This window comes from Vigna unguiculata, chromosome 10, assembly GCF_037176805.1.
Source record: "Vigna unguiculata cultivar grain cowpea cultivar isolate G323 ecotype 2 chromosome 10, ASM3717680v1, whole genome shotgun sequence".
Taxonomy (NCBI): Eukaryota; Viridiplantae; Streptophyta; class Magnoliopsida; order Fabales; family Fabaceae; genus Vigna; species Vigna unguiculata.
The window spans coordinates 44602904-44629238 of NC_140801.1; the positions used below are offsets into that span (position 1 = coordinate 44602904).

General features: G+C 29.4%; 2 protein-coding genes and 1 pseudogene across 3 annotated transcripts; 2 read left to right on the forward strand and 1 right to left on the reverse strand.

The window, feature by feature from the left end:
• Window positions 1–1143: 1143 nt before the first annotated feature.
• On the reverse strand, window positions 1144–6279 carry LOC114165796 (serine/threonine-protein kinase Aurora-3-like). The gene is made up of 6 exons (XM_028050378.2): window positions 6077–6279; window positions 5700–5942; window positions 2411–2506; window positions 1780–1994; window positions 1621–1693; window positions 1144–1543 (listed from the first exon to the last, which is right to left on the reverse strand). The coding sequence occupies exons 1-6, from the start codon at window positions 6179–6181 to the stop codon at window positions 1445–1447; spliced, it is 831 nt and encodes a 276-aa protein (XP_027906179.1). The 5' UTR covers window positions 6182–6279; the 3' UTR covers window positions 1144–1444.
• A 609-nt stretch (window positions 6280–6888) lies between these two features.
• On the forward strand, window positions 6889–10545 carry LOC114165734 (cytochrome P450 704C1-like; annotated as a pseudogene). The gene is made up of 5 exons (XR_014985124.1): window positions 6889–7530; window positions 8001–8285; window positions 8798–9135; window positions 9660–9860; window positions 10243–10545. The product of XR_014985124.1 is annotated as a cytochrome P450 704C1-like (transcript).
• A 10007-nt stretch (window positions 10546–20552) lies between these two features.
• Window positions 20553–24744, forward strand: LOC114165943 (cytochrome P450 704C1-like). Its single transcript, XM_028050582.2, has 7 exons — window positions 20553–20910; window positions 21982–22197; window positions 22290–22580; window positions 22797–23117; window positions 23547–23750; window positions 23872–24592; window positions 24646–24744. Exons 1-6 carry the CDS (start codon window positions 20617–20619, stop codon window positions 24049–24051), a joined length of 1506 nt encoding a protein of 501 aa, XP_027906383.2. The 5' UTR covers window positions 20553–20616; the 3' UTR covers window positions 24052–24592; window positions 24646–24744.
• The last annotated feature ends 1591 nt before the right edge of the window (window positions 24745–26335 follow it).

Consider the following 26335-nt stretch of genomic DNA (forward strand, 5'->3'; position numbering starts at 1 on the left):
TTACAATCATGACACGTGACAGTGGTAATAGTTATTTTCAATTTAGTCCTTTCTTTAAATCTTTGGTTCAATTTAGTACCCTAATTTTTTAAAATGATCCAATTTCATTCCCTCCAATTTGAGACCAAATTAATAAATAAGCTTAATTAAAACTTATATATATATATATATATATATATATATATTACAATAACTTTTTCTAATATATACATAAAATCATTTCACCTAAATACTTAAATTATTTTATTTCTTACATTTTTTTACCTGTGTAATTTGTACACATGAAATTTTTTATACTTGTAAAAAATAAAATAATTTGAATATTTAGGTGTAGTAATTTGATGTTTAAATTCAAAACAATTATTTTAACATGTATATATAATTTATAATTAAACTTAGTTACTAATTTGGTCTCTTATTAGAAAAGAAGAAATTGGATCATTTTAAAAAATTGGATACTAAATTGAACCAAAAATTGAAATAGAAGATTAAATTGAAAACAACTATTATCACTGCTACGTGTCATGATTGTAAGCTGCCACGTGACATGATGATAAACTGACACGTGCCAATTTTTAAATTTAAAAAAAAAAATTAAAAAGAAAATATTTTTTTTTTAAATTTAAAAAAATATTAAAAATTTCATGGCTTGACACGTGTCATGTACAAACACGATGTTAACTTCAACTTAACGGAGAGAACCAAATTGAATCTTTTTAGATAATTGAAGTATTAAATTGAACAAACTAAAAGTATGGATACCAAATTGAACTTAACCAAAAAATTGAGTACCAAATCAGTAATTATACCAAAAAAATTAATATCAAATTGCATGAAAGGGGAAAGAAGAGTGAAGTGGAAAGAAATAGTGAATTGTGCAACTCTGTCTAAACAATAGATGAAGACACACAAAAAAGTTTCGTAATACTATTAACTATTAACTATTAACTATTGACGAGAGATAAAAAGCGAGAAATAAACAGACAAATATACAATAAACTATTAGATACGATAAATGAAGATGCAAAGAAAAAAAAATAGTCAAGAAAAGAATGGTGAAAATAAGTAGCATTACTCATTTGATGCCTCATTTTGAACAATCTGACACAACTTTATACCTTTTCAACCACATAGAATGCCATGTGCTCTTGAATGTGTATATGAAACTAATTTTGAAACCTGGTGAACAAATTTCATACAATATACACAATATTGTCACCAGAACGGCGAATTCTTAAAGTCACCTATGATTCTGCACATTATAGATTGATGCACATTCCTAACCTTCCAAATCCCCATAGAAATGGACAGTATCGTTCAAGTTGGTAATAGACATCAACTCTGAGAAACACAAAGATATGTGATCGCATTGCAATACCTACATGTGAAATTCAGCTGCAATCCCTGTTTTCCACAGATAAACATGACTGACAAAAAGTTTATACTAGCTGCAGACACCTATAGCATTTGCATTCTTGATTATCCAAGGATGCTCCATTATTCTCTGAAGAGAGAGCCTTCGTGAAGAGTCCTTTACCAGAAGCTGCATCAATTTACCGATTGCAGTAAGAAGAAGGACCAAATCTTCTCTGAAAAGGATATATGTAGATATAAACTTACCCGACTAATAAGATGTTTGGCTTCTGAAGAAACATAAGGAGTAGAGGGGAAACTTAAGTCAACCTTCATTATCCTACACAAATCTAAAACATTACATATGCATAGCAAAAGTGACATTTATTTTAACTACACAGTGTATAAAAGTCCTTGCAATTCCACCTTCTGAAGGTATCAACTTGACTCTCAGCCTCAAATGGAGGAGCACCATAAAGGAATTCATAGCAAAGGATACCTAGAGTCCAGTTATCAACTGCATAATCGTGAGCTTTGTTTTCTACCATTTCGGGTGCTAAATAATCCAAGGTTCCACACATGGTATGTCTTTTGCTTCTTGACTGTACTGACCAACCAAAGTCTGCAATCTTTAGACGACCCTGAGACCAAGCCATTATCAAATTAATTGCTAAAGTTCCCTACAGCTCAAACATAATTGGTTCCAACTAGTTACCAAATTGTTTTCATCACATATCTACAATTAGGAACATTCTCATTGTAAGTTTGCTTTCCTTCTTTTTTACCTCTTTTTGAATGGGGGAACGTGTAGTATGGAAAGGGAATGAAGAAAGAAAAAAAATAATGTCGAATATGGTGAAACTTAAATTCTTTAAAAAATTCCAGAGGGGTAAGAAATGATAGAAATGAAATGCAAATATGTTGTATACTTATTATGTAAGTCACTGGATTTCTGAGTTGTGGCCCTAAGTTGATGCCAAGTGAAAAAGAAAAAAACAGACATTACTAGCACGGGCAAAAGGAATGTAAAATGAGGGTAAAAGAAGAGAAAGCATACCTCATGATCAAGCAACAAATTTTCAGGCTTGATATCCCTGTGAATGACATGCTTCTCGTGACAATATGCCAATGCCTTTGTGAGGCTTAAAATATACTAAAATTATCAAATGTAAGAAAGCTACGAGTTAAAATATTGAACATAATACAAACATGAAAAAAACTTACTTAAAAATAGTATATGGGCAAGCATAAAATATAACATAAACCCTCATAAAAAAAATTTCTGATCCCTTCCACTCAAATTCTTTATAGTTCCCATCCTATCTGTCCAGTTATTTAATTAATTTTCTCATAAAAACTTTATGGCTTCTTTCTGCTGGAATTTTCTTTTCTCATGTCAAACACAATGCCTAGAACCAAAGAAAATTCATTCAGCCACTAAGCCAGAGTTACACTACCCCCAAAAATCAAAGCATTAACAAGTGTTAATTAAATGACACTAGAGTCATGAAGGGCGTAATAGCAAGGTAAAAGGTTACACAAGTTAGACAAGTCAGCCTTCATATCATAAGTCAATATTCTAGATAAATCCAAGCCAAAAAACCAAGCTTATGTTACTTTATTTCATGGTTTCAAAATTTCATACATAAAACAGTAAAGACGGAAGAATAATAGTAATGTTACTGTTTCCATACAAATATGAAAACAAGAAAGAAAACAGAGAATAATCTCTTAAACTAAACACTCCCTCAACAAACCATAGCACACATTTCAACGTAAAATTTATAATTAAGTTTAATTCAAAGCATGCATAGAAGGAGTCAGGAGTAGGGACCAACAACATTCAAAATCAATTCTACCAAAATTTAAAACAAATAGACATAAGGATGTTGAAATCACAAGTTTGCCAGAGATTGAGTCAATTTACCGTATATAAGTGGAAGCAAACTTCACTTTACAAGTTGATATTGTGTAGATAAGTTAGGCTTAAATTAACTTCTTAATATCATATCACTTCCTAAGATATCCGTGCCTTGATGTGTGAGGTGTGTATTGGAGATCTCACGTTGACGAGAAATAATGTCTATTTACAATATATAAATGGAGTAGACCTAAAGGTTGAAGAATTTTTAAGTAACTTTGGATTAAAGTTACAGGAGTAGTTTTACAGTACTCCAAAATCTTAGTGTTGCATCCAAAATTACTGTAACAAACAAACACTTTGTTTTAGAATAAAAGTATCCAAACATAGATGACTTAACTTCAAAAATTAATTTCATTCAATATCGATCTTGTAAGCATGCAGACAAACATACACTAACAACATGATTGGTTGCCCATCGAATGAAGTCAAACCCAACCCATGATCCATATTTGAGCTGCAACTACTTCCATTTTTAAATAGCATGAATGTGCAACTCTAATTAGAAAATCAAACATGGTATGAATCTTCAACAATCGTATATAATATTGAAGATCCCAATTAATTAGATATAAGACCAATTTACGGTATATAAGTAAGAACAATCATTATCTTACATGCAAATTTGGTGTTAAGATGAGTTAGGCTTAAAATCACTTCCTAGTATCATAATATAGTCTACCTAGTAAAGTTTGTTAGGTCTATCATATTACCTATTATTGAATTACTGTAGGACCACGCACGACATGTCCATGCCTCAACATGAAGGAAGAATATCAGATGGTACAATAGATCCAATAGATATTTCCATATTGAACTAGACAGGATGTTCAAATGGAGCAGCAGCAATGATCAAGGATATTTAACTACCTTGGAGCAGCAAAAATGTTCTCTTAGGACAGAAAAATGTTCAGGAACTTTTCTTTACCAAGGAGCAGAATACAATTCAAGGACATTTGGTTACCATTGGGCCGTATAATATGCCTTGTAGTAGCAAAATCTTCTGATGGATCAATACAATGATAAATGCCTTTTCTTAATTATGGAGCAGCAACGTCATCTCATGGAGTAGCAGAAAGTCACGAAACATATCTTAACCACATGGGCAGTTTCCTCCACCATATTTGTGACCGTTCAGCAGCAAAATGAGTGAGAAAATTTTGCAACCATGGAAAAGCATAATGTCCAAGAACATTTAGGATCATTGGAACTGTAGAACATTCTCGTGGAACTGTAGAATATTCCCATGGAAGGGCAGAATGACCAAGAAAATTTGGATGGCATGGAACTGCAAAATTTCATGCAACTGCACAACATTATCATTGGAGGTCAGAACGCTCCAGAATATTTGGAAATCATTACGCTGCAGAATATTCTCATAAAGGAGTAGAATGCGCCAGAACAATTTACAACAGTGAGCAGCAGAATGTGCCAGAACAGTTGGCAACAGTAGAGCAGCAGAATGTGTCAATAACCATGAAGCGGGAGGATGTGGCAGAACAATCAAAAACTATGAAGAAAAAAAAATGTGCAAGAAAACTTTGCAACCATGGACAAGAACATTTAGAAATCATGGAACTGCATAATATTCTCATGGAAGAACAGAACCAGAAACATTTGGATAGCATGGAACAGCAAAAAATTTTCATGGAACTACACAACTTTATCATTGAAGGTCAGAATGCTCTAGAATATTAGGAAATCATAACGCTGCAGAATATTCTCAAGAAGGAGTAGAATGTGCCGGAACAATTTGCAACAGCGGAGTAGCAGAATGTGCCAAAACAATTGGCAACCATGGAGCAGTAGAATGTGCAAGAAACCATGAAACTGGAGAATGTGGCTGAACATCTACAACCGTGATGCAGCAAAAAGTGCGAGAAAATTAAGTAACCATTGAACAGTAGAATGTGGAACAAAGAAAATTTTGTAGTCGTGAAGCAGAAGAATGTTCACATAATGATCGTGTCCATTGTTTCAGCAGGAAGACCCCTAGAATATCAAGATTCAACTACAGGAAAATGATCTAAAATGTCAACTTCTCATACAAACTAAGAACCAAAAAGATTCTTGCTACCTATGATCAATGCTATTGCTACTCAAACTGAAGAAGAAATTAAAATTGTTATTTGGGATCTCCAACACATCCTTTTATGCCAAGACCATCCCGTGCTTGAAACTACATTTTTGTGGGTAGTCTAATAACAGATGATGGGTGACACAATATGTTTAACAAGCCTTAGTAAGCTAATATATTAGAAAATAAAAGTCTAACTTATCCTCATAAGAAGTAATGATTGTTCAATCTACATACTCAACTTCCAAACCAAACCGGTTTTGTTGGCATGAGAATTAGTTAAACTTTAACGTATTTTCTAATCATTCTCTAATATAGAGAGACACATTGACAATAAGAAAGGACTACCGTGGCAGCTTGTTGCTCGCTGAAATGCCCTTTTCTGCTAAGCTCCTTGTAAAGCTCACCATTGTGAGCATATTCCAGGATCAAAAAGACGTTCTCAGAGTCATGAAACCAGCCATACAGACGAAGGATGTTCGGATGCTTAAGACTGAACTGAATCTCCATCTCCCTCCTCAGTTGATGATGGATTTTGTACTTCTCTAGTTGCTCCTTCGAAATAACCTTCAATGCAACAACAAATTTGCTCTGCAAAAGCCAAACAAATAAACTAACAACAATTAAGCAAATCCCTTCAGCGATTTCGTCGAATTTCAAAATTCCAAGTTCCCGAAAACCTAAAAACTTTGGCGATTTGAAATTTCTTTTGAAGAAATTGAAACCTTGCGTTCTCTGGCGACATAAACTCTGCCGAATTTCCCTTTTCCGAGAGGCTTTCCGATCTCGAAGTCACGGAGGCACCATTGTCGTTCCGAGTTTTCGTCCATTTTCTGATGCGACGAGTGTTTTCAGTATTTGAATTCGTTCGAAGCCGCGTAACTTCAACCGCACCGTTCAGTATTTTTTGAATGCAACTATCTGTAGCATTATATAAACCGCGTACGAATCACTACTTGGTTGATAGTGTGAAAAAATATTATATATTATTTATTATATGAAAATATTATCTGTTATTTATTATATCTATTATTATATTATTATATATACATATGAAAAAATATATCATTTTGGTGTCTTAAAAATGAAAATGATTTATTTATTATTTATTAAAATAATAAATAATTAATTTTTTTTAAATAATTAAATAATTCCCCGGAAAATTAACTGTTATATAAATTTTAATATATTTGATATTTTAAAAAAAACTACATTCATTTGACACTCTAGAAATATTCTTTTAAAGATTTGTCACTAATTAACTATTGAAATTTTGAAACAGACATGAATTAATTTGAATGCTATAACAATGTCTAATATAAAAAATGGTAATGTCTTTTTTATTTTTCTAACTTAATATAATCTTTAAAATAGCCAAGTAAAAACAATCTTAGAAGAAAGTAGCTTTCAATTAAGCCTTTCAAAGAAGATAATTAAGTTGGTAAATGACAATTCTAAATTCTAATCCATAGTTGAGGTTGATGACTCAACCACTCCACAGTTGACGTTGACAACAAAGCCAACGTCTGAATAACAAAAAATCTCGAATAAACAAAAAAGTCTGTGTTCGAAAGGATTTTAGAACAACCAAACATCACTGCAGGGTTAAAAGAAAAAAGAATCTCTTTGAATCTGAAGAGAAAACACACACAGAAAGATGGATCTTTTGTATACCCTATTGAGTTTCATAGCTTTTTCTCTTCTGGGTATCTTCGTAGTCTTCTGTTTCATCATGTTGACCATGATTCTGGGAAAATCCATTGGAGACCCTGATTATGCTCCTGTGAAAGGAACAGTGTTTAACCAGCTTTTCTACTTCAACACACTCCATGACTACCAAGCTGAAATGGCCAAGACTCATCCAACTTTTCGTCTTCTGGCTCCTGATCAAAGCGAGTTGTACACTGCAGACCCCAGAAATGTTGAACACATACTGAAAACCAAGTTTGATAAGTACTCAAAAGGCAAGTATAACCAGGATATTATGATTGATCTTTTTGGTGAGGGGATTTTTGCAGTTGATGGTGACAAGTGGAGGCAGCAAAGGAAGCTTGCAAGTTATGAATTCTCCACAAGGGTTCTTAGAGATTTCAGTTGTTCTGTTTTTAGAATAAATGCTGCCAAGTTGGTCAGGGTTATCTCAGAATTTTCCCGTCAGGGTCAAGTTTTTGATATGCAGGTGAGTGGTTATAATTTCCTAGAAACTAGTATATGATTGTGGAAGGATTGGAATTTTTGTTTTGAATTTGTCAAGGATCTTCATTTTGATTCTTTTTGGGACAATTTTTCAGTGACTCTTGCAAGTATATGAATTGAGTTTTATCGGTAAGTTAACCAAGTATTTCACAGCTTAGTCTTTTAGGAATAAAGAAAAGTGGACCAAAGATTATATATTAAACTATATGCTAACATTATATATGTTAGACTTGGGATTTATTTGATCTTGTTAAGAAACGGAAACAATATAATTAAAACATAAATTTCGTTATGATAGATTATAATAAACCTAACCTAATTTCAAATAAGATTTGTATTCATTTATTTTAAATTAGTTTTATTTTTAATTGGGGTGCCACTTCCAATATTATTATTTTTTTGTTAATTACTAACATTAATTTTAGTTGAAATCAATGTTTGTTACTTTTCTAGGACATGCTAATGAGATGCACTTTGGACTCAATATTCAAAGTTGGGTTTGGAGCAGAATTGGACTGCTTGGAGGGATCAAGCAAAAAGGGAAGCAAATTCATGAAGGCCTTTGATGAATCAAATGCTTTGACTTATTGGCGTTATGTTGATCCTTTCTGGAAGCTTAAGAGGTTTCTTAACATTGGTTGTGAAGCTACCCTAAAGAGAAACATAAAAATAATAGATGATTTTGTGCATGAATTAATCAATACCAGAAAAGCACAATTTGCAATTCAGCAAGAATCTGTGAGTAGATCTATATTCATTTATTATGTTTTTTACTCAAAATGGTTTCAATTTCATTTGAATAGATAATATACTTAATATACTAAAAAGAGTTTATGGATTCAATATGTTTTAGTCTCCAAAAGACGTGAAATTAAATTTGTCCTCATCACAAACTTTGAAACATTTTAAAAATAAATGAATAACAAAGGTGTTAAATATTTGAGCTAGAATTTATCAAATGTGCAAACAACTCAAAAGTTTGTCTCAGATGTCATTGAGTTAGAAAAACTATATCTATTCATTTTTAAAATTTGAAGACCAAACTGTATTAAATTTTGAAACAAGGACAAATTCTAATTTTTTATAAAATTTTAAGGACTAAAAACATATTTAATCCAAAATTGATTGGTTTCGTAATGTTACACTTTAATTTTCAAACAAATGTATAATCTTCTTTTTTCATTTTCAACCAATCAAAGTAGAAGCCATAGTTTAAGGTCACTTATTACCAAGGTTACTTTGATTTTCAGAATGTTAAAGAGGACATACTATCAAGGTTTTTGATTGAGAGCAAGAAGGACAAAGAAACCATGACCGACCAGTATTTGAGAGACATAATTCTAAACTTTATGATAGCTGGCAAAGACAAAGTGCAAACACTCTTTCATGGTTCTTCTACATGCTATGCAAGAACCCTCTTGTTGAGGAAAAGATTGTACAAGAAGTGAGAGATGTGACTTGTAGCCATGAAAGTGAGGAAAACATAGATAAATTTGTGGCCAAAATAACAGATGACACCCTTGATAAAATGCACTATCTTCATGCAGCGTTGACAGAAACCTTGAGACTTTACCCTGCAGTTCCTACGGTACCTTCTATAAAACTTTCTCACAAACATATAGTTTGTATCTCTATAGAATTTCTATTATAGTACTAGTTTCATGTTTTATTGACTATCATAGTAGCATATATATACATTATTATATGATGAGTTTTTTTAAGTGGAGGATTCACTAGAGATATTACATAAATGTGATATGAGTTCAACCCCATAAAAAATTAACTGTTTATAACTAAAAATCTGAGTTTATGAATCTTTAGTCACCAAGACAAATCTGCAGCTCTGATATCACCTTTTCTGAAGGAGTTCATTAGGAAAGGATTACATAAATGTGATATGAGAAATTACACAAGTTTTAACCTAAAGTCTTAAGACAATGGATTTATGAGTAATTTTTCTTATACGGTGTTTAACTTTGTTACTTATATCTATTGTGTTTCACTACTCCCAACTTTATGTTACAAAAGAACATCTTCTATTGGTTTTTCCTATTCAATAAGTTATATATGTTGATTTTGATGATTTTGTGTTTGAGATGATTCAAATTGAAGGATGGAAGAGCTGCAGAGGCAGATGATGTTCTTCCTGATGGGCACAAACTGAAAAAGGGTGATGGAGTTTACTATTTGGCCTATGGTATGGGTCGAATGTGCTCCATTTGGGGTGAAGATGCTGAGGAATTTCGTCCTGAAAGATGGCTCAACAATGGGGTTTTTGAGTCTCAATCTCCATTCAAATTCATAGCTTTCCATGTTTGTGCTTTTATATTTTCCTCTAAATTAAGTTGTTTTCTTTATTCTTTACATAAAGAGTCATCATTCACACTAGAAATGAAATTGACATGTGTTTCTTAGAAGGAAAATTATCACTAATATATAATTAATTTGAAACTTTTTATCCTTCCATTGATGTTTGTAAGTTTAATTTATAATTAGTTTCCTCCAACATGGTTATATATTAATATCAATTTTCTTTAATAAATATGTTTATAAATTACTAAAGACGAAACACTTGCTCAATTATCTTAAAGAATTTTACCAAGAAAATGAAGTAACTTCATCTTAACATCGAGAAATTATATATTATGATTTTATAGACATAATTATGGATGTTTTAATGAATGTGTGATTGCAGGCTGGACCACGAATATGCTTAGGGAAGGATTTTGCTTACAGACAGATGAAAATATTAGCAATGGCTCTTCTTCGTTTCTTCAAGTTCAAACTTGCAAATGGAACACAAAATGTGACTTATAAGGTTATGATTACGCTTCACATTGACAATGGTCTTCCTATTTGTGCAATTCCAAGGTCATGAAGAAGACATCATTGTATATGTGTTTATAACATATGAATGTTGTATATTTTCCAAACCTTTTCTTTTTCCTTTCTGATGATATTGGCTTGTCATATATGATGAATTTTGTTAGATGTTTAACCTTTTTCTGGGCTTTGTAAATTTAAAGTTAGGGTGCAAAATAAATAAATAAATAAATAAATAAATATATATATATATATATATATATATATATATATATATTTTGAAGTCTTAATGAACTTAATGTACATCTAGAGAATATCATTATAACATAGATATTACAATTCAGTAGTTTCTCTCTTAACAAATTCTCATACAAAAGTATTTAACATTGTGTTTGGATGAGGTAATTCAAAAGAGTAATTCATTTATTGAAAAAATTTGAAATTCTTTCAAGGAAAATGACATATTTGAATTAAGAAATTAAAAGGAAATTGAAATTGAAGAATTTTAAGAAGACATTTCAAATAACTAAATTTGAAATTCATTCATAAAATGAAAAAAATTGAAATTCTCCAAGTTGTGGAATTGCTCATTGGTTAGGACAAAACAAAATTAGAGGTCCAAAAAGTCGAGTCGAGCCGAGCAAAAGGTCGAAACGAGTAGGTTCGGGTTGATGGTCAAATGGGGTTGGATCGAGTGAAAGATTAAGCCGGGAGGGTCGAAGGTCGAGTCGGGCCATTCAGGGTCGAAGGTCGTGCCAGGTCGAGAAGAAGGTCAAGTTGGGTTGAGTCGGGTTGAAGGTCGAGTCAACCGAAACAAAGGTCAAGTCGGGTTGACCCGAATCGAGTCAAAGGTCAAACCGAGTTGAGTCGGGCCGAAGGTCGAGTTAGCCAGAACGAAGATCAAGTTGGGTCGGTCTAGATCGAGTCTAAGATCAAACCAGATTGGGTCCAGTCAAAGACTGAGTCAGGCCAAAGATTGACTTGAACCAAAAGTCAAGACAAATTGTATCGAATTAAAAGTCGAACTAATTTAGTTAAACTCAAAAATAAAGTTGGATTTGTAGTAAAATAGAAATTGAATTGTTTCATCCAAAAAAATTGAAATTTAAAATATTTAGATAACTTTATCTAAATTAATTATTTAATAAATAAAAAGAATTAAATTATAAATAATTCAATTACTAATAATTTTAATTTCTTAAAATGATTGAAATCCATCTTCCAAAAGAACGTAAATGTTATATGTCCTAGTTAACTTTATGTTGAGGTGACAAAGTCCTATTTATAGAACAAATACCGTTATAATGACAGACGCCAAACAAGTTTAGACTAAAGAAAAAGATACGTGCATAGGGCTTCTCTTTATAATCGCTAAATGTTTCACTATACAGTATAATAAGAAGGTCCTTTCCTAAGCTAAGTAAATGCTAAGACGCTAAACGACCTACTATTAAGTCATTCGATTACAAATATATAAAGAATCTAGAAATCTTTAATCAAGACTTAACTAAACTAATTCTTCCCCAACATTATTAAAGTATTCTAAATTCTTGTGTAAGATTTCTTAATTTCTTTTGTTTTTTTCTTTTGCAATAATTTTAACTTTTAGTCTAAACTTATATTCTTGAGAGAATACCTAAACTCCTTTTAGAACTAAATCAACTTTATTAGTTTAATTTTGAACTATTTGACTCTTAATTATTTTAACAATCTAAAATATAAGAAAACAATTACCTCTAGAAAAGACCCAAATATCCCAACTTAAACGAGTGACACCTGTCCAATTTTCAATTTTTTTGGTAACTTTCCCTTCTGGATATTACCTAAACACTCATTTTTAAGTTTCCAACACGTGTCATTTTCTTTGGGTTTTTCATCCTTGAAGGTTTAATTGTTGGACTTCAACACACGACCAAAAACTAAATCTTTTCAACTTCTCTCCAAAAGCTTCAGCACCACTCACACACACTCACCTACCACTCTGTCACACTGCTTTTCTTCGTTCTCTTTCTCTTTCCTCTACTCATTCTTCCTCACACTCTCAGCTTCTCTTTAAAGCTTCTTCTTCCTTTCCACTGTCAAGCTAAGTGTTTGCTTCTCTAACTATTACCAACATAACTTAGCACAAATGTGTATGAAGGTATTTTTGTTGTTGTTTCGATATCATCTTATAAACCTTCTTTTAGTTTTCTAGGTGTTTCGAAACCTATTTTTGGCTGATCAAAAGATAATAACTTTCGATTTTTTTTCTTCTTTTTTCATATGCATTGTTACCCGTGTTGTTGTTTGAAGGTGTTTTTTGTTGTTTAAGTTTCGTTTTCATAAACCTTTTTTGGTTTTTCAGAAGTTTCGTAGACCTATTATTATGTGAAAAAAAGGTAATAACTTTCGAGTGTTTTTTAGTTTCTTATTCATCTTGCATATGTATTCATGTATGTGTTGTTGTTTGAATGTATATTTTGTGTGTTTCTATTTCATTTTCATATTCTTTTTTTGTTTTTCAAGTTCTCAATTTTTCTCCAGAAGCGTCAGCACCACTCACACACTCACCTACCACTCTACTACACTTCTTTTCTTCGTTCTCTCTCCTCTACTCTTTCTTCCTCACACTCTCAGCTTCTCTTTGAAGCTTCTTCTTTTCCTCTGTTCTTTCATGTTTTCTTCTTCTATTAAAAAGAAGATCGTAGATTTTTTAAGATTCAAAACGAAGTTCTCAAGCAGAATGATGAAATCATTATTAGGAGGTTTTATTTTTAAAAGGTTTGAATTTTATTATTTTTCCATCTTTTGAGTTTGATTTTAATCATTTTGTTTTATGAGCCAACCCATCCTCCTAGTGGTGTTCCAATGGTGTTCCTCACATGTGGGTCTACGAGGTTAAACTTGAAGGATCTATTGTTGGATTTGTACGTTATTCATGGAAGTTTTCTTTTATATGGATTTTGTGTATATATAATTTGCTTGATTTATATGATGACGTTATTGTTCAATAAATATTATACTTAGGATGCATATGAGGTTCTGAAGCAAGTTCTTGAAACTGGATACTTTGGATTTTTTGAAAAGATGAATGACTTGCTTAGTTAAGTTTCTTCAACACTAGATGGTAAAGTTTATTCAATGAAACCTCTGGATGTTTTAGTCTCTTCAAATTAGTAGCATGGAAAACATAAATTATTATTGAAGACCATTTAATAGCATGAAAAACATAAATTACTATTTAAGATCATTTAGTGCAACAAAATGGTAAAATTTCTTTAATGAAGAAACCTCTGGATGTTTCGATCTCTTCAAATCAGTAGCATGGGAAATATAAATTACTATTCAAGACCATTTAATAACATGTGAAACATATATTACTATTCAAGACCATTTAATAGCATGACAAACATAAATTACTATTTAAGACCATTTAATGCAATAACTTACTCTATCAATAAATCTTACCTTCAATGAAACCTTGCACAACTTCCAATGAAAATCTAAATTTATCACTACATTGGAAATCTAAATTTATCATTGGTCAATAAACTCTACACAACTTCCAATGAAAATGGTCTAGATAATTGAACTGCTTCATTAATTTTAACTGGTCGGAATAAACGTTTTGATGATTCAATTGATTGAGATATTGAAGTAATTCCTTAATCTCTCTTGATATCTGAATATGGTGCACGTTTGTAAAAATATTTTTTCATTATTATTTGCACCGCTTAAGATAATCATCATTGCAATGGTCCACATATTTCAACTGCTCCATTTATTGTTTCATCTCCAACACGCTTTCATGATTCAACTTATTTGAATTAAAATATTCAAAGATACATTTACTTATCTTCACATTTCACACTTCATTTAGGTCTCTCATCTAGAACTTCTCTTCTTTGTTTGATCATCATTGCACTGTTTCAGATATTGTTCAATCTCTCTCACACGCTTTCATCATTTAACAATTTTGGATTCCAATACTTAAAAAAAGACCTGAAAATGATATTCACAAAATACATTTTCAGATAAACTTGAAAACTTCATTTTTATATTTCATTTACCAAAGTTTTTGTGATCATCTATTTCCAAATTTGATTGATTAATAATTATTTTTGTTATTTATTTCTAAATATTATTTAGTATTAAAATTTATATTCAATATAAACATATTCCAAATAAAATAATTTTTATAAATCAAGTAATTAATATATTATTCCTAGATTAAAATTGTTTACATTTACCAATTCATCAATAAATATTTATTAAATGGTTTACATAAATAACTCATAAATGGTTTCATATTCCAAAATTATAATTGTTTTGATTGCATTGCAAATAAAAGTAATCCAACATAATGTGATGATGACTGCTCATGAAACAATGCAACTATCTTTGTATTAGTAAATTACTAAATCTGAGCATATTCTAACTCATGAAAATACAACTTTTAATAAAGACGTTTTTAAAATTATTGGACCATTAAAATGATTATTATGTTTGCATTTTTGTTTAAGTTGATTATTCATGTGTGGACATTACTTTTGCACGAGACTAAAGTTCTCAATATTCCTATGTTTAATTTTAATAACAATATGTACATATGCATTTCAATATAATATATAACTCAATGTACATTTTAAACAAAAATAAAATAAAATGTGTGTACCTATCAAAAATTAGTTATTATAAATTTATGTCTACATTGATAACAATACCTGCATTTATTTTTGTTTAAAAATGTTAACATCAATCTTACATTATGTTTGTATTTTTGTTTAAGTTGATTATTTATGTGTGGACATTACTTTTGGATGAGACCAAAGTTCTCAATATTCCTATATTTTATTTTAACAATAATATGTACATATGCTTTTCATTTCAATATAATATATAACTCAATATACATTTTAAACAAAAATAAAATAAAATGTATGTACCCATCAAGAATTAGTTATTATAAATTTAATGTCTACATTGATAACAATACCTGCATTTATTTTTGTTTAAAAATGTTAACATCAATCTTACATTATGTTTGAATTTTTTTAAAGTTGATTATTTGATTATTCATGTGTGGACATTACTTTTGCACGAAACCAAAGTTCTCAATATTCCTATATTTTATTTTAACAACAATATGTACATATGCATTTCATTTCAAATTTCAATATAATATATAACTCAATGTACATATATGCACGAAACAAAAGTTCACAATACACATGATTACTATACCTTGTCGTCAAAACCACACCCTTCAGATTTATTCTCAAATGTAATCATTTCAACATTTCAATATAAATTAAGTATAACTATAAATCAATATATAATGAACATAATCAATGGTCTTGAATAATTAGATAATGAAGCAGATTGTCATAATTAGCTAAAATATAAATGATATATTTACAAATCCACAAAAATTATTTCAATAATAACAATATTTTAATTTAATTTTTAACTAATATAATGTGTAGTATTTAAACAAAATATCTATAACAACAATAACACACACAAAAAAACTCGTGCATACACACAGGTCTCATACTAGTATTATAATATAAGACATATTTCAAAAAATAAATAAATGAGTTTTTATAAAATATTTTGTAATTTCAACATAATATATTCTTTATAAATATTAAGGGAACCTGTTTTAGGTAAAAAAATTGTTGAATATAAATTTAATATATTGATAATTTCAAAAAATGAATAAAAGACTATGTAATTTAGAATTATTCTATATTAAGAACAAGGTCTATGTTTCGAGTTTGAGTTCGTAGATTTCAAAGAGTAAAGATATCGGAATAAGTGTTATTTTGGAAAATACCGGTGGTAATAAAAAAAGTCTAAGAAATCAAATAATATTTCTAAATAAATTATTAACGATAATCAACACAATATGTCTAATCAATTGAAATTGAAAAAATTATGTTCCTATTGTTATATAACAACATATAATAAAAAAGAAATAAAATATAAATTTTTTATTATAATTATATTTCTTGAAATCAATATTATTTTTAAATAAAAATAAATAAATTATGAAAAAATCTATGCAACTTATATCACATCAAATATTTCTACCTAAAATATTCTTTTAACAAATTTATAATATATAAGTGAATAAATACAAACATTATCTTACCTACGATTAATTGTGTGGGGATTGAGTTAGGCTTAAAGCCTATTTTCCTTAGTCCTTCAAACAACAACTTAATCCTTACATGTCAACTTTTCAAAATAAATATGTTAAAATTAGAAAAAAGTTTATTGTTGTTTTTCCCATCTATTGTAAAACAATATACAATTCAATTCTTTTTTTAATTTGGCATATTGTTCATAATATTTTATATTTAATTTTTAAAAAATAAATATATTGATTTCATAAAATTTGTATTAAATAAATTTCAAAATAAATTATACGCTAAAATGAAAATAAATTATAAACAAGATGCATATTAAAAAACTGACTTTTTTTTTCAGAATAAAAACAAAAGGAATTATGACCATTCTTATATTGCACAGATATTCGTACACAATAATATGAATTAGCACACTTTTATTCATGACTTCTTAAATTGTGAGTAAGTTCATGTAATTATCACCTAGTCTATTTTAAAATTTCATATATATATATATATATATATATATATATATATATATATATATTATCTTCGTAAGACACAAAATTGTACTTATCATTTAATATAGCCATGCTAACTACTAAATATAATGGAGATAGAATGAGATAATTTTTTCTTTTACATATCGCTTTATTAATCTTCCATATAATATCAAATTACACATCACATTTACTTTTGGAATATTTATTCTCCCATATATTATTAGTTTAGAATGATATCATATTATATAATATCTTATCTAATTTAAAATACTTTTTAAAATAGAATGTTACTATAGTATTAGTTATTTTAATGCGTGCATTAATTTGTACAGTGTGATCGAGTAAAATTGACCTCGAAACTTTTAAACTGAAGTCTTAAATTTAAATGGCGTAGACGGAAATAAATGTGTTTATAAAAAAAATTTCACACTAAAAATAAATAGTCAATTTCTTTATTAAAGTTTAGTTATCCATCAAATAATACAGTACCTAAAAAATACAGAAAATAATAATTTAAATAAGTAGTTTTATCTAATGTACTTTTTAAGTATAAAACAAAACACATAACTGCAGACAAGACAATCTTTAGTTTAAAGAAAAAAAACACTACTTTATCAAAGAAAAATATGAATACATTAATTACTTGCGAGTTTGTTTGGTCCAACTTCCAACTTCTCATATCCTTCGGATAAGAATGAAAAGAAATAAGTGTTTGTCGTTATCATAGTCTTGATTCTAAGAATAATGCAATATCTCTTACCATTATCATATTCCACAACTCTCATACTTTTTTCATTTTGAATTCTAAACCAAGTGTCATCTCTTTTATCTAGAGTTACAGAGGTGGGTAAAATCATATAAACTAAATTGGCCTGGATTAGGTTGTGTCAAAAAATTTTTATAAATTTTATTATAGATTACTTTTGATCTGATGTACTAAAAACTTGATTCATTTAGGTTAAATTTATGGTGAGTCAGGTTAACTCATCAATCTACTTACAAATAAAAAGTTATATAATTTTTTTATCGTTGGGTTGGATTTCTTTTAGTTAATATATTGGAATAACAAATACAAACGCGTGATTTTGATTTGTATTTAGGATCGAACATTATTTTGGATTATATTGATATTTATTTAGATTTTTATCACAATTATAATTTAGCTTGTTTGGGACCGAAGAAAAAAATTATATATTTTCTTATTTAAGTGAGTCAATGAGTCAACATGTTTAACCCATCTATCTATAATGGGTCGGACCAAATTTAAATTTGTTTATCTTATTAATAAATGAAATGTGTTAAATTAGTTCACTAAATGACCAAGTAGGTTAGTCTGAATCGAGCCAGCCAAAATGATTGATTCATTTTGCTAACTCTACTTTGATAAAAAAAAATATCATACATTAATTCAAAATATAAATAATATGCAACTAATTTATCTTTTTCAATTAAATATTTTTTATTTAATTAAAATATTTCTTCTCTTTTCTTATGGAAGTGAAATAATTTCTTAATACTCACCTATCATTATTTTTAATTTATTACAAGATTTTTCAACTAGATTACGGTCATTTTATGCACATGTATTATTAAAAGCGCGGCACTATCAATCAAATCGAACTCTTTTTCTCACAATTTAAATTTCTTTTCAAAATTGTCTAGTGATTTAATTAGTGGTAGTTGAAGAAAAAGTAGAAGAAGTACAAAGTGTCAACTTTTGTGACACTTACAGCAACATCTATTTTGAACCACACAACAATACATAGTTTGGTGTGATGTAAATGGAGAGATAACAAAGAGTGAATCCTTTTCAGTATTATTTGGGTATTCTGCTATTCCTTGACATTGATATGATATACGAATAATATTTGATTTTTTTTAAATTAAATATGGAGTTAGCAATGTATATTTTGTTTTTGTTTTCATACTTATTTTAATATATTTATATTTATCATTAATTTTTATTTTTAAGATTTAAATTTGATTATTTTTATTTTTTTAGTATTTGATATTTATTTAATTGTTATTTGATTTATAGTCATATTTAATATTTATATAAATATAATTTTATATTTTATATTTATCATAAAAATATACTTATTTTAGTATTTGATAAATATTATATTTTAATTAAAGTTTTAAACAATAAAAAACGCGTAGAATAATAATATAAAAATTTCATATCTATTAAATATAAAATTAATAATATTTGTTTTAATTGAATGATGTGGATAAAATAATTAGAACACATTCATATGCTCTATTACCATTCCTAGATGTAAGAGAGAAAAAAACTGACAACATAAAATAATTAAGTAAACAAACTTTAAAAACCAAAGTGTATACGCGGGAGAATAGTTCGATGTCACATGTGAAATATTGACCAAAGTAGTTAAAATAATACATTTAAATTTAATATTTAATCATTATATAATAATATAATAAAAATAATACATAATTTAACTTAATTATATAAAAAAATTATACATATCTATTTTATCAGAATTTAATAAAAAATTAAAAAATATAATTACTCAAAGAAAAATCTATACTAATCAAATTATAATTAAAATTGATTACGAATATAAAAAAAATTCAAAAATAAAAAAATACTTATCACTAAATTAATATTTCACCATAAGTAAATCTGGAGAAAGTTTTTTATTTCAAAAATAGAAAAAATAGGTAAAACATTATAATAAATTATGAGTTTATGCTTAATTTTGTTTTTGAAAAAGAAAAACATAAAAATCAGGGTTAAGTATGTTTTAGTATGTGAACTTTGACTTAAGGTTGAAATTTGTTTTTGGTCGAAACTTTGATACATTTTTATTTTTAAACTTAAAAAAATGAATGAATATAATCCTTTCAATCTAATTATGTTAACTTGTATAACGTGTCGAATGCGTTTCATGTTAGTATTAGAGTTGTTTATACTGTTTAACGCATTCACAGTTCAATATCTGCTTAAAAAGGCATTCGACACCTAAAAAAATTAATTAAATTAGATTAAAAGAACTACAATTATTCATTTTTAAAATTTAGGATCCAAAATATATATTAAAGTAATTTTTAGACAAAAACAAATTTCAATTTTAAAATTTTGTTAAAATTTAGGATCCAAAATATATATTAAAGTAATCTTTAAACAGAAACAAATTTCAATTTTAAAATTTTAAGTCAAAATTCAAATACTAAAATTATACTTAACCTTAAAAATAAATACAAAAATTAATAATAAAATATTTAATTTAATTATCATTAATTCTGGATATATATTACATTTAATAAATTAAATTTTGGTGGACCCATATAGCAAACCTTTCCTTCAATTATCCGCTATAGGCTCTATCCTCACTAGTTTTGTTTATTATTTTGTTGAACATTTTTTTAATGAAAAGATAAACAAAGCTAATGAGAGTAAATCTTGTTATCGTAGTAAGACCGAGACCGATTTTTTTTCCAATCATACTTTATCATTTCCTTAGTTATGATTCTGTAACCCTCACGTGGCAGAAGCTGACAAGCCCCTTCTACATTCAATATAAAAACATTGTATTTTATACTATTTTCCTTAGTAGTGTGAAAAGGTCACATTTGCACTGCAATTTCCTTGCCCAAACAGAAACCATGTCATCCATGGCTTTTCTTTCACATCCTTATTTCTTTGCAGCTTTGACCCTTTTGGTTCTTCAATTTCTGTTCAGAAAATTGAACAAAAGGGATGGGAAGAGGTATCACCCAGTTGCTGGCACTGTGTTTAATCAGCTCATGAACTTCCACAGGTTGCACCATTACATGACTCATCTTGCTGCCAAATACAGAACATACAGGTTGCTCAACCTTTTCAGATATGAAGTTTACACTGCAGAACCAAGTAATGTTGAGTACATACTCAAAACCAATTTTGAGAATTATGGAAAGGTAAAAACTTTATTCATTAATGGATGATTCTTTCAAAGATAGACCAGGTCTTTTGCTATTATTATCCCAATTTTTTACTCTTCTACTAGTTGAATGAATAAAATATTGAATTTTTTTGTTTTGTTGAGACATTTCAACTTTAATTTTAGAAAATGTTACAAGATCTATACAAAAATTTAGGGGAGAATATAACATTACTCGTTTGTACAGAAAAGCGTTACAGGGTCTGTTTTGTTTCTTAGAGTTGTTAAATGGAAGTGGTGAGTTGCCACTTACCTCCCTAGTTGGTAGGGTTCAAGGAACTGAAGAGGTTATTGGATTTCATATTGTTATCTGTCGAATTAAAAAGCTTGTTTTCCATATAACGTATATGAAAAACTGAAGCACTCAGTTATAACCATTGAAGAATTTTTCTGATTTTGAAAGCGATTGGGTTGGGTATATCAATTTGCCAACTCTGTGAAAAGTGACATGATGTTAAACACTTCAGTGCTATAGTTCATGGTTCTGCTTATGATACCTTTTTTCCTGAAATGAATGCAGTAGTTATATCCTGCTGAAATAGGTAATAGGTGTAAAAGTCAAAGTGAACTTCGTCTGCATGGTATGAAAACCTTTCCATTGATGGTTAGGAACCTGATTCAGAATCTGCGGCCTGCTTCTTAGTGTAGAAGTTGCTTAAAAATGATAACTCAAATTCGAATTCGTCCTTTCAAATTTTGGCAATGGTAACTTAATCCATCTTCGTTTTGAAGGTAGACTAGATCCTTTCCAATTTCCATGTTGTGGTCGAACACTAGCTTAAGACAATTGATTTATGAGTTTTCTTTTTTATATGTCACTCAGTTTTCTCATTTCTACTTTGGATTCCTAACAAGTGCAAGAGGGTATACATAGAGCTTTACAACCCTGTAATATTGATTACAATTTTTGTTTTAGTATCCTCCAATATCTTAGATGTAATAATTACAGAGATACTAAACATTAGGTATATAGATTTGTGATAGGCCTTTATGATTTATTTAATTAGGCCAAATAGCTTCAATGTTATTTCTTTAAACTTTTGTGCAGGGCTTGTACAACTATCACAATTTGAAGGATTTACTAGGTGATGGGATTTTCACAGTTGATGGTGAGAAATGGCGGGAACAAAGGAAAATATCAAGTCATGAATTCTCTACGAAGATGTTAAGGGACTTCAGTGTTTCAGTATTCAGAAAGAATGCAGCAAAACTTGCAAACATAGTGTCTGAATCTGCAATTTCTAATAGTTCTCTGGAAATCCAAGTGGGTATATATATATGTTCTGAAAGATGCTATCATATTACCTTCTTTTATCTACTTCTTAGGATGTTAACGTGCTCCAATAATTTATATAGGACCTTTTCATGAAATCAACACTGGATTCGATTTTCCAAGTTGCATTTGGAACTGAACTTGACAGCATGTGTGGATCAAGTCAAGAAGGGAAGATTTTTGCTGATGCTTTTGATGCATCAAGTGCACTCACCCTCTATCGTTATGTTGATGTCTTCTGGAAGATCAAGAAATTTCTGAATATTGGAACAGAGGCCAAACTAAGAAAGACTACTAAAGTTTTAGATGAATTTGTTTTGAAGCTAATCAACACTAGAATTCAGCAAATGCAGATTTCAGTGGGGGGTTCTGATGTAAGTTTATTACACGCAAGCTGTTTTTGTATATGATTAGAAGAGTAACCTTAGCTGTAGAATAAAAAATGGAAGCTTAAGATTAAACTTAAACAAAATAATCATGACCATTTATATATATATATATATATATATATATATGAGTGCATGACCAAGATTAACTCTTTTAATCGATTACCACCAATATATAATTCATTTTTCACTCTATATCTGTAGAGTAAACGTGAAGATATTCTGTCAAGGTTTCTGCAAGTGAAGGGAAATGATTCAAAATACCTTAGAGATATAATTCTAAACTTTGTTATTGCTGGGAAAGACACAACGGCAGCTACACTTTCTTGGTTCATGTACATGTTATGTAAGTACCCTGCAGTTCAAGAAAAAGCAGCAGAAGAAGTGAAAGAAGCAACAAACACAAAAACAATTAGCAGCTATACTGAATTTGCGTCAAGTGTAACAGATGAAGCTCTTGAAAAGATGAACTATCTTCATGCAGTTATTACAGAAACTCTCAGACTCTATCCTGCAGTTCCTGTGGTAAGATTAAGTTCGAGGTTGAACTCTTCAACTTCACCACTGCATGCAGTAGAAACAAGTCTCCACTACTGCTCCTACCTCTCAATTTGTTTTAAAATTGTTTTTTTTTTCTTCAAATAATTTCATGCTATTCAGCTCTCAATTTCCATCTAAAAAATTGATCACGTTTTGAAATCTTCTTAAACAAGTATATTGAAAACCAAAAACAGAGATGTTTTCTCATTTTTGTCATGTTCTGTGGTCCTAGCTCAAGGGTGTGCTATATATGGTGAGGCATGTCCTTGTCATGGATGTGTGTTTCATTTGTTTTTTCTATAAACTAGTAAGATTTTTGAAACAGAAACCCAATGCACTCATGTTCTAAATTTGATTTCTAGACCAAGTACAAAAGATCCAGCTTTAAGATTTTGTCTCCTTAATTTGATGCAGGATGCAAAGATTTGTTTTTCTGATGATACATTACCAGATGGGTACAGTGTTAACAAGGGAGATATGGTATCTTACCAACCTTATGCAATGGGTCGGATGAAATTTATATGGGGTGATGATGCAGAGGAATTTAGACCAGAAAGATGGCTTGATGAAAATGGCATTTTTAAGCAACAGAGCTCTTTCAAGTTTACAGCTTTTCAGGTTAGTAGAGTTTTCCTTAGAATATTTTTTACAACTATGCTTATTATGCACATGATCAAACTCCTATCTTTTTGTGTATTTTCTTTGAACAAGCATTAGATGAATTTTGATTCATTTGCAGGCTGGTCCTCGGATTTGTCTAGGGAAAGAGTTTGCTTACAGACAAATGAAGATATTTTCAGCAGTTTTGTTAGGTTGTTTCCGCTTCAGATTGAATGATGAAAAGAAAAATGTGACCTATAAGACGATGATAAATCTTCATATTGATGGAGGCCTTGAAATCAAGGCCTTGCACAGATAAGGGATTAAAAGATTTTTGGAACAATCCCAACTCTACTCAAAAGCTAAAAGTTAAAGTAGTTCATCAAAAAAAGAAGATGAAAGAGTATTTCAAAATTCAAAGATATGTTGGTTGACAAGTTATTGTATTAACGTAATTTGATAATGTATACTATTATACGACTTTAAGTATGTCTCAAGAAAATAAATAACTATTTTATTCCATACGATCTTCACTCTTACATTCTCATCATTTTTATTTGTAATATAAATAAGAAAATAAAGATAACAACAATCCAACTAAAGACTACTACAGTGTAGAAGTTTAGTGTTCTCTAGGAATCATAGGGATAATTGAGCCTCACTATATAAAAGGCAATTAACCCAACCTCTTTGAACGCAGACTGTATAAATATCAGAAACTATCATAGAAGACTTTGATGTCATATGAGTTAAGTCCCACATCGTATAAAACTAAAAAAGTTAACCATTTTATAAAGAGAAAGTTTCAAAATGCTATTGTCTCAAGTCAATGCCTTGAAGGGGCCAATAACTCCTTGATGGCATTCGCTTGAGCTTTTTGAGTGTGATATTCAGTTAGTACATGATTGAGAAGACATATACCCATAAACAAATTATGGTCTTGTAGAAAATACTTACCTTTGTACGAACTAAAGAACTCGTCTACATGTACAAATGTTTGATAGAGTATTTTGCAGAGCGATCAATCAACCTTTTGTAATTATTTCGATGAATTTTTTTAAAAAACTTAATAGATAGGTGATAGAATTTCAGTCTATCAACTATTTACCAAACTTTAAGGGATGAATTAAATAGGAAGACAAATTTCAATAAATTGTGTGTTAAGCATTTATAAAAAACATTATTAAATTATGGGTACAATTTTCAATATATATTATACATTGAACATTTATATATGAATTGTCTTGTATTAGGAGGAATAAATATAAACACATTTTAATGTGTTCCTACACTAATCAAGAAGACTCACTCTCCAACTCCTCGTAACATGTTGATTCCTACATTCCTTGATGTGAAAAAAAATTCTCCAACACTAATATATGTATTTATTTGCCATAACAAAAAAAAATGGACATAAGGAAGATTTAATTCAATACAAAATCATGTGCTTAGAATAATAGGTGTTGCCTTGGTCACCTATATATTGGTATATATATTAGTAGCCTCTATTGATTATGCGTGTTAAAGGATGATGGATTAAGTATTGGGAACGCTGTTAGATCATAATAGTTACTATGTGTCTAAACGCTTAACCAAGATAGTAACTAAACTAAATATTGAGTTATTGATATTTGTTTGTATTTGTTAATTGTATATGTTATTTGGTGTCAAACTCCCTTTGTTTTATTGGTACAACGTTGTAGGTTGGGTTGAGTTCTGTTTTCAAAATTTATGTATATATCTTTTGTATAAGGGTTGTAGCACCCCTTTACAATTTAATCATACACATGCTCACTAGAAACTACTCAATACTTGTCAAAATTGCAAATAAAGCTCCTAATATGTTACAGTTTTAACAAATACAGACACATACTTGAGTGATATTATAATTGGTCCATAAACGATATCTCTATTTCTAGACTTTGAGCACCCCATATACGTGTATATATATATATATATATATATATATATATATATATATATATATGATACAAGACTTCATACTATTTCTCTTATAACTATATTTAGACCTATAAAAAGTCCACCTCAAGCTTAGTGAAATCAAGGTAAAACCTTCTGAGCCTAGCAAGCCGAAAAGCCGAAAATGGGTCCCCTTGGACTATTTTGCTATTGAATATTTTGTCATAATTTTATAAAAATTAATTAATTAATATTAAAATGGTAAGAAAATAGGTACATATACAAGTATACACATGTTATTAGGTGGAAATGAGACACAAATTTAATATTTGTAAGTTTGGGTATGGAATCATAATTGTGGGCACCCTTCTTAATATGTATTTGAATCTTGATTTGTCACATTTCAAAGACTAGCCCTCCTTTGCCATTGAAATTAGGAAAACGATCTTTTGACAAAGGAAAAAGTGACAAAATTGACAAAGTGACGTGACACCCATCAAAATTTCATTTTTTTTATGGAAAATACCAAACAGAGTTTTGAATTTCTAAATTTTGAAGCTTGGCGGTTTCTTAATTTTTCAATCCACTCATCTTCTTTTCTTCGAAAGCAATAGTAGCAAAGGGGGTTCGCCTACGCTCTGTGACAACCACAAAAAGGGGGTTCCTCATCTCAATTTGAAAGT

Bases quoted from the DNA above. Each gene is read 5' to 3' on its own strand.
- LOC114165796 (XM_028050378.2), bottom strand. From the start codon at position 6,181: ATGGACGAAAACTCGGAACGACAATGGTGCCTCCGTGACTTCGAGATC. The intron at 5,943-6,076 runs GTTTCAATTTCT...TGGCTTTTGCAG, and splicing joins ATGTCGCCAGAGAACGCAAG to AGCAAATTTGTTGTTGCATT. The intron at 1,544-1,620 runs GTAAGTTTATAT...AAATTGATGCAG, and splicing joins CCAAACATCTTATTAGTCGG to CTTCTGGTAAAGGACTCTTC.
- LOC114165943 (XM_028050582.2), top strand. From the start codon at position 20,617: ATGTCATCCATGGCTTTTCTTTCACATCCTTATTTCTTTGCAGCTTTG. The intron at 22,198-22,289 runs GTGGGTATATAT...TAATTTATATAG, and splicing joins ATAGTTCTCTGGAAATCCAA to GACCTTTTCATGAAATCAAC. The intron at 23,751-23,871 runs GTTAGTAGAGTT...ATTCATTTGCAG, and splicing joins TCAAGTTTACAGCTTTTCAG to GCTGGTCCTCGGATTTGTCT.